The sequence below is a fragment of the Manacus vitellinus genome, unplaced genomic scaffold (genome assembly GCF_001715985.3).
Source record: "Manacus vitellinus isolate BGI_N305 unplaced genomic scaffold, ASM171598v3 scaffold_19_pilon, whole genome shotgun sequence".
Classification (NCBI taxonomy): Eukaryota; Metazoa; Chordata; class Aves; order Passeriformes; family Pipridae; genus Manacus; species Manacus vitellinus.
Window position 1 is genome coordinate 11,489,259 of NW_021939395.1, and position 9,549 is coordinate 11,498,807.

At 40.7% G+C, this 9,549-nt stretch overlaps 1 protein-coding gene across 1 annotated transcript; it reads left to right on the top strand.

The window, feature by feature from the left end:
- Positions 1-3,884: 3,884 nt before the first annotated feature.
- Positions 3,885-8,950, top strand: BRS3 (bombesin receptor subtype 3). The gene is made up of 3 exons (XM_008930723.2): positions 3,885-4,476; positions 7,036-7,387; positions 7,822-8,950. Exons 1-3 carry the CDS (start codon positions 4,046-4,048, stop codon positions 8,227-8,229), a joined length of 1,191 nt encoding a protein of 396 aa, XP_008928971.1. The 5' UTR covers positions 3,885-4,045; the 3' UTR covers positions 8,230-8,950.
- Positions 8,951-9,549: the final 599 nt, after the last annotated feature.

Sequence of the window (9,549 nt, forward strand, 5' to 3'; positions counted from 1 at the left end):
ATTGGGAAGAGTCACACAAGTCACACAGCCATGAAATGGCTCTTTGTCCCCCTATCTTGCCATTACTTGTCACAGCATTGGCAATTTCAATTTGAAGAGAAGACACTAAAGCTGAAACACAGATGTGAGTCAGAAACAAGGCAATTACACGCAGCCATCCCTTAGGATGTTGTCTCTAGAGCAGAGATTCCTCTTCCCAACACTGGCTTTGTCAGTTCAGAAAACACTAGGAAGAAAAATGTATTTCAGATAATTCTAGTTACAACTGCAGAGTCTAGTTTATAAGCTAGAGTTGTTGAAGGACTCCAGGCTGCTGGGCTTCAAATCAGTTTTCCCCATCCAGGGAGGAGTAGGAGGAATGTGCCTGTGGTGACCCGGCAGCAGAGTCCTGCTCTGCACTGAACAGTCTGGGCACGTGGAGAGCAATCAGGCTCATCTCTTGGAGAGATCTCAGTCTGAGAAGAGCCTTTTGTAAGAGAGGATGCTACAATGGAGTCTACCAAAACTCAGGACTAGGATAGACAAGCTGCTCAGTATCTCTCTGCCGTTAACACCCGACGAACATGAACGTCAGTGGAGACAGAAGGCTACACCAGCCAGCAACAAACAGATGGTGGAATTGCTAGGAGAGACAATTAAAGCAAGGGGCTAAAATGAGCTTGAGACATAAAAGAAGAATTAAGACAACTAAATAGTTCTATGCAGAAATTATACAAATAACAACCTAAAAAAGACTGAGTTAAAATAATCCTAAAACCCTCAGGCTGGTTAATATAGCTGTAGTTCAGTGTGTATCAGTTTGGTGTTCCTAGCATTCTAACCACAAAGCAATTTGACATATCTGTATAAATAGCAATCAATGCAGCATGACCAATGTACATTGAAATAATAAAAATATGCACCACAAAATAATTACAGTTTTGGAAAATCAATTCCTTAATGGGAGTTAAGATTTTGGCTGTTTTCTTCATGTTTTGGCTTGGTGCAGAGCAAATGGTTCTGAAGGATTTTACTGAGTGGGTGACACTATGCAGCACATGGCAATGACTTAAGTAAACAGTCACACTGCATTAAAACAGAAAATTTGCATTAAAAATACAGCTAAATTATATACTCCTGAGTATTTTACTCATACCTTTTTGCAGCATGGAGTTCAAAAAGGAACATTCATTTTCTGTGAAGCCTGGTACTTGAAACAATAGCCAGAATTACCCAAATTGCTTTTCTCTTTGCACCAGGAGACAAAGTTCTAAAATAACACCTTAGAGTACTTTACAATTTGGAATAACAATGCCATTCTCTTCCTTTTCAGCTGGATTTGAACAGGATTTGAACAACTGAAAGCTACCAGAAATAGCCGAAATTCTACCATCATAAACAAATTGCAGATGTGGTTTACTATCTGGCTTTTGTTGGGCCTAGACAGTGTTATTTTGTGTGCTTTTTCAAAATAGTATTTTTCACCTCCTATCAATCCACTAAGACAGCATCTCATGCTCCATAAAGAGAGAACCTGGCCAGCTACCTAAAACCTGCACTCACACAAGGACTGAAGGAATAATTGTGAGAAATGATGGAGCTTTCTTCTGCCACATTTCCCCAGGGAGGAAGAAAGATGGGAAAAATGCAATCTCTCAGTGGAAAGAGAAAACCAAGTAGACTTTCATGCTGCTGTGAGCTGGGTTAGACATACATACTGTGCCCTGTTGGAAAAAGAGCAGGGAAAATGTGTCTGTGTATCCTGGTAATGAGGGCTTCTGAAGTGCAAAGCATCAAATTGAGCATTCAGGTCCAGACACATCAATTCAGGTCCAGTTTGGGATAAACAGCACATGAAGTATCAGGAGTAAAGAGAATTTTAAGTCTCTGCCCCTGCCTGGGGTTGCTTTCATCTGTGGCACATGTTGATGTCCTCAAGAGGTTTTAATATGGGTCAGGAGGTCTGTCAGCTTTCCCCTCATACCTGAATCCTCCCCAGACCAACTACTGGGAGCAACTCACAGCTCATGAGTCCAGTCCTGTGGGTTATGTGTCACACAGAGGGGTATCAGTTCAGATTCTCTGTCCCAACATACAAAATTGTTGAGTGAACTACTGAGCCTCAGAGTTCACGTTATCAGCCCAAATCTTTCAGATGGCTCTGGAAGCTCTGGAACTGTAAGAGGCTGGGATCTGCTGCTGTCTGAGCTTTGGAGCATCAACCAACCTCTAGTGCAATTCAAGGCAAGCGATGAGTTTGTTTCAGCTAAATCCCAGTTTCAGCTAAACACCTGATGCTTCATTCAGATGCCACCCTTGAGTACTCAACACTTGGTGGAGTGCAATTAGTTCCCAATGTTTGGTGACACCCTGCTTCTCCCATACAGGAAAACTAAACATTTTATGTAACTATCTGACATTAAGCTGTCACAATCTGCTGCAGTCGGTGAACTCTGTATTAAATATAACGCACAGAGCTACGCCAGTGTGGGTGGACAACATAATCAGGCATCCTCAAAGATACCTAAATCTGTGAGCAACCTACATACTGTGCCTGCATGAAAGGACATATTATGGTTGATCGTGACAAGAGCTTCTCTTCTAAAAGCACTTTCAAAAAATGTAATGGGAATTTTTAACCCATACATCCTCTCTGCATCAGTGAGTCCTTCTCCCACCACTCCACAGCACAGGTCCTACATTTGATCCAACATTTACCACCTGGTCTGTCACCACCTCATACCTATGGCATGGCTGTGTTTGAAAGGATTGGGACTGGGAGAGGAAAAATTAAGACTTAGTACTTAGAGAAGGTTTTTTGAGTAAATGAAACAAACTTGCTTTTGTGTGTCTGTGTGTCTGCAGCTACAGATAAAGGGACGCTGCTGTGAGATTGCTTGCTTGATTTGAGCAGGGTACCTTGTCCATTAGAACATCACAGCTCAAGAACAATCTGAAGGAAAAATAGCTACTGATTTTCATTTTCAAGGCATAAAGATCAATCCATTGATAGCTTTTCCACTTCCACTACTTAGAAATTAGACCATGGCTTCCTTAATTTCAGGAGATTTAACTCAATGCACTACACTCCTTGTACCTTAGTTTAGAGTAAAGTTAATGAGGAGTTCATTACAATGTACAGTTTAAGATTTGACTGTTGACTATCTAAATATAAGAAAACTCATATTACAAATATGTTTGATTGAGAAAGCATCAGGAAATGTTATTTTTCTCCCAGAAGATTTGAATAATCGGTTTTACCATCCAAAGCCAATACATACATGGACTATTGCAAGATACAAGGCTTCTGTCCAGCACCTGTTCAAACTTTAGCATAAGGTGTTGTTTTGATGGCAATGGGACTGCTCTAATGGAAAAACCTAAGCTTTAATATACATGTTAGGAGTATTATGGCCCTAAATTTTGATTTTATATTGCCTTTTGGAAGGTCACTGCATTGCTGTGATAGAAAGACTAATCAGAACATAGGCAGTCTGTACAGTTTTTTCAGCAAATACTATATATGTTCTATTTTATCCGTCATTAATGTACACTGAAGAGTTTTGTGTTAAGTTAGTATATTCTTTGCTTACCTGTACTACTGAGAAAAGTATTTCAGGTTTCCATTTCAGGTTTTTCCTTTTTAGAATATTTTCAACAACATTAGGAAACATTTGCTAAGTAATAAACAAAGCCTAATATCACAATAGTCATCATATGATATTTACTTGCCAGATGTCTCCAAGAAAAAAGCACCTCATTTCAGCTAATGTCTTTAAAGAAATTCTGTTCCTCTTTTCCTCCTCCCTCTCTGCTCCAATAGCTGAAAAGCCAATAAAAAAATTCTCCACCTCCTCCACAGTTCAGAACAAGATCTATGTGCATTTCTCCTAGGCATGTTTTGAGATCCAGAAGGGGATGAAAGTAGCTAATGTGCAACGGGAATCCTGATTTCAGATACAAACCTTCACCTTTCCATTGACCTTGCTAATATGCTGCAAGCTAAATATTTAACATTTTTTTGATCAACCTAAGTCCAGCCTGGGGAGAAGAAACAGTTAAAGAAATGTCTCAAGCATACTTGCATTCAGCTAATCAGACTTTGTGTGCATCTATGGATGGTACAGCACTGAAATCAATCACTGACAATGAAACAACAAATGAAAAATGGACCGAAGACTCTTTTCCAGGATTAGAAATACTGTGCACAATTTACATCACATATGCTGTGATCATTTCAGTGGGTCTCCTTGGAAATGCTATACTCATCAAAGTGTTTTTCAAGATTAAATCAATGCAGACGGTTCCCAACATCTTCATCACCAGCCTGGCATTTGGAGACCTGCTGCTCCTCTTAACCTGTGTGCCTATAGATGCAACACGTTACGTGGTGGATACCTGGCTCTTCGGAAGGATTGGGTGCAAGCTGCTGTCTTTCATCCAGTTAACCTCAGTTGGAGTGTCAGTGTTTACCCTGACTGTTCTCAGTGCTGACAGGTGGGTCTGTGCAACTGATTTGCCAGGAGATGCTGCAGGTGTGAAGTTAGAAATGGATAAGAGAGCAGAAGTTGTTGTTTTGCACAATATTAAATAGCACATTGTAATAGACTAAAAACAAACCCAAAACTGACCAGTCTCCCATGGAATTTAAAAACACGCGTTAGTAAAATTGGAGCAGTGCTTTTTATTGGAGTGAGAAAGACTCTTTAAGTCTTTTGACCTTTTATTAGTTTGAAGTACAGTACAGGGGGTTTTCTCAATTGCACAGAAAAGGGAAATTGCTTAAGTTGGGGAAAGGACAGTATATTGGTGCTATCTAGTGGTGCACTAAAGTAGTTAGGTAAGACAAAAAAAAACCTGTGAAAATGAGTGGAAATCCTTTGCCCTATGCATTCAAGAAATCCTAGAACATGAAAGATTGACATGAGGTAAAAATACAAAAGAGAACACAGAACAGAGTGAGGACAAAGGAGTGAATCCAATAATTTGATGGCTACTGTAATTTTCAGTTTCATAAGTGTATATATATATTTTTTTATATATGTTTTCTCTTGTAGTTCTTATGTCATTTACAGAAATATTTTAGCCCAGATGTCCTGAAATTAAACTCAGGTTACAATGACAGCACTGCTAGTAGGGACCACTGCTTTGACTGCTGTCAGGAGTTGCTGAACAATCAGTTTTCCAAGTACTTCTTTCCTGAATGAAAAAAAGCTAAGATGAAATTTCATTTCAATCAGCAGGAGCATGTCAAGGAGTAGAAAAACAAAAAATGAAATTTAATAGTAAGAGAGAAAAAGATTTTCATCTAGTATGCCAGCAATCGTGGATTGTATGTAATAGCAAGTGATTCATGTGTCCAGAATTTAAGCAATGGTGCTGCTGCTGTACTCCAAAAATAATCATCCAGCACAGGAATGGCCACAGTGGGGCAGATCAAGGGTCTATGTAGGACAATACCAGCATCCAGCAGTGGTAGTACAAAGACAAAAGACACGTAGGAAGAACAAAAACCTCTATCCAACACTATACTTAAACCCTAAGCCTTCAGATGACCCCCTAAGCAGATGTGGTTTCTGTCTATTTAATAACCTCAATGGGTTCTAGATCCTTGTCCAGCCTCTTCTTGAACTTGTTCAGCAATGACTTTCAGTGCCTGTTGAATAAACAACTTGCCTTCATTTGATGGCACTGTCTCTTGTGCCAGAATCCCTATCCATCTCTCCCAGCTATTCATGTTATATTCCATCCTTAGGATGTTTGTGTTTCTTTTAGTAATTTTTCTAATAATACCTAACATTTGGGGTTATGTTGGGGGGGGATTTAAGGGTTTGGTGTGTTTTTTTAACTACTGCTTAATATTAAGCTAATGTTTTCACTGAACTATCTATCATAGCTCCAAGGTCTTGGTCCTGTATGACGTCAGTTCGGAACCCACCATGGAGTAAATAACCTTTAAAGGTCCCTTCCAAACCCACCTACTCTCTGATTCTACAGTTTAGACACTTGCTTCTGTATTTAATGCTTCATGGTAGCTGTTACATAAATACTCCATGCCACATTTTCACAGGGTAACTACATGGTAAACTTACTGAGAAGGCTCAGATCGATCACGTGCTCGGTGCCCGACTGTCATGTTCCCGTATGCTAGAAGAGCCCTAAGTCAATAAAAATGGTATTTGTTTGATAAATAGCAATCCAGCTTCCAGTCTTCTATTTGAATTTGCCTAGCAGAGAAAAAGACCACATCCTTAGCTTGTGCAAAATGGTACAACTAAGCTGTCTTATCCTCTGGGTCATTTTCCACTGCCTTTCCTTTCATGCCAGTCTTGTGCCCTGCTGGAGGCGTCACTTCTTTCTGCCTTATGGAAAATCCCTGATCCTTGAGGAACTGGATATACTGTTGCTTGTGCTTCACCCACCTTCATGGGAGTTGGTCCTCTTTCTGTGTCCCATTTCCACACATATTGTCACATATCTGTAGATTTACCCAGATTTTTCTCGTCTGCCTGACTCAGTCCACATGCTGCAGAGTCACAGGCATGAATCAACAGCAGTGTCCGCTCCTGCTTTATAAATATGAATGAATCCTGGAGCATTACTTTGAGTCAGATCACTGCACTCCACTGAGATCTTAGGAAGATGGAAGAAAGGAGGGCTGTACATGCTTGGGTTCATGATTTATGAAATAGCTAACCTGTTTCACACCTTTACCAGTTTTGCATACTAATTCCATCATTTACCTTTCTAGGCAGTACCACAAAATTAGGAGAGATGATTGCCCTTACTGATCCCAGTCCAAACTGAGTAAGTCACCTTTATTTAGGAAGGCTTTAATGGCAAGTCCTGCCAGACAATCCATTAAAATACATGTTTAAAATTAGTTTTCACATTTCCATCTTAATTCCAAAGAGCTAGTATCTGTTTTCATTTCTAAGACAATTCCAGCACCCTTACTTTAGCAGGAACAGTAATGGCTTTAGCCTTAAGAAGTTTGCACTGTCAGTGATTGCATTATTTCTGTATTTCTTCTGACAATGATGTTGGTGGTTTTAGGTACAGAGCCATCGTGAAGCCCTTGGAACTGCAGACTTCAGATGCGCTCCTGAAGACCTGCTGCAAAGCTGGATGTGTTTGGATTGTCTCCATGATATTTGCTATCCCAGAGGCTGTTTTTTCAGATTTGTATTCTTTCAGCAATCCTGAGAAAAATGTAACTTTCGAGGCGTGTGCCCCCTATCCTGTATCCGAGAAGATTTTGCAGGAAGCTCATTCCCTGGTTTGCTTCTTAGTGTTCTACATTGTGCCCTTGGCTGTCATTTCTGTCTACTATTTTCTCATAGCCAGAACTTTATATAAAAGTACATCCAACATGCCAGCAGAAGAACATGGTCATGCCCGTAAGCAGGTAAGCTATGATCAAGCTCTAAAGTGTCCAATTTCCCAAAGTCTATTGTGATGATGAACTCTGAATTCTTGAGTACAAAACTTTACCTGATAGTGGAGTAAAAAAACTCCACAAACTCAGCCCACACTGGCAACCCAAACTCAGCTGTGCTCTTACACACGTGCTCATGACTCACCACTCGTGAGTGTCCATGCTTTCCTAAAGAGGGATGGGTCTGTTGTGCTTTATCATGATCCTGTAAACTCAGGAGTTAAACCATTGATTTGTAAACACTTGTGGTTTGGTGTTTTGTTTGTTTGTTTTATTTTTTCATTTAGGTTTATTTGGTTACTAATGCAGTTAGATTTTTACACTCCTTCGCCAGTCAGCACCAACAACACAAACATGTCACTAATTGCTACTAATACCTGATACACGTTATTTTTTTTTTGTAGATTGAATCCCGCAAGAGAGTTGCAAAAACAGTGCTGGTGCTTGTTGCTTTGTTTGCCTTTTGCTGGCTGCCTAACCACATCCTCTACCTGTACCGCTCCTTCACATACCACTCTTCTGTAGATGCTTCCACCTTCCACCTGATAGCGACGATTTTCTCCCGCGCCTTGGCCTTCAGCAATTCCTGCGTCAACCCCTTTGCCCTTTATTGGCTGAGTAAAAGTTTCCGGCAACATTTTAAAAAGCAAGTCTTGTGCTGCAGGGCAGCGTTTCATAGAAAGCCTCCCAGTGCCACCCAGAGCAATTCTCCTACCAGGGCCCTGTCAGTCACGGGCAGCACCCACGGCTCGGAAATCAGTGTCACGCTGCTGACAGATTACAGCATCACCAAAGAGGAGGAGAGCGTTTAGTTCACGTGGGATGAAGGACAGAAACTGAGCCTTTGCAGTCAAGTCACTGCCACTGGGATCCTGGAAAGAGGTGGCTTGCCCTGTCTGTGAAAGTGTTTTCATCAGGAGTTTCTCACTTTAAAAAATATACAATAAAGAAATCAAACCAAGTGGGAAAAGAAGCTGCAGCAGCTGAACTTTCCAGCATAAGCTCAAAGGGATGGCTTATGTTCCCAACCATGAACACAGATCCCTAGATGGAATTCCTGGACTGGGCAAGAGAGGAATTAGCAGAGTTGGTGTGAGAATTGGCTGTGAGGATGGTTTTTTTCTTGTTGACTTGCTCTTTGACTTGTGACTGAGAGCTCCCTCTAAGTACTTGCATCTACAGCAAGCAAGAAAAACCACCTGGTCATAACATGATCAACCAGGCAGAATTTTGATTTATTTATTTTCTTGTCCTGATTGTTAAATATAGGTAAACATCTCAGAAAGAATGTTAAAATGAAAGAAGGTTAAGGTTTGTAGCACTGTGAAGTAAAAAAAGTAAAGCATTATGGGCCAGATCCACAGTAGCCTTTGCTCTGTCAGTGACTTTGAAACTCTGGCTAAGAGCTGACTGCTGTGTAGTGAGATGGATGCTCTTCACTGTTCCTGAGGAAATCAAGGGAACCAGCAGGTGATCATCTCTCTGAGAAAACTATAATAATCTTTAACAACACTTGTAAAATTCTTTGTGACCTATGGGTAAAACATCTCAATAGTGCAGAGTTCTTCATGATTTAACATCAAGAAATTGGGGTGAATCTGTATCAGAGTTCTAGCTGGGATGCACAGTGAATGCTCAAATGTGCCCTCCTGCCTTACTCTGCTCTGTCTCCCAGAGTGGTCTTGAGTGCACAGTCTGGATTTCTCTCAAATGAAACTGTGTGTCCAGTCCATGGAACCAGACTAGAACAAATTTGAAGAAGAAACTGTACAGTGTGGAGGGCCAGACCAAGCCTCTACCTGCACTGATCCACTCCTGCTGTAGTGTACGTGGTTGTATCTAAGTGGTCTGCACATGTTCAAGCATGCTGGGAGAGCTGGATTTTTCTATTTTACTAATTTTCTATTCTTCAAGTTGTATCCCTTTTTAATATTAGGATAGACTATCTTACTGAGATAGGCCTTCTAATCTCAAATCCACTGATTTTATGGCTCGGCTTGCAGAGACAAGTTGGGACAGCCTGTCCAAGCTCAGCAGCACTGCTGGCAGGGACTGCCTTCCCATTAGGAAATACAGGAGGCAAGTCTTCCTATCCCATGTTACAAAAAAGTTGAATGACACTTACTTTTATG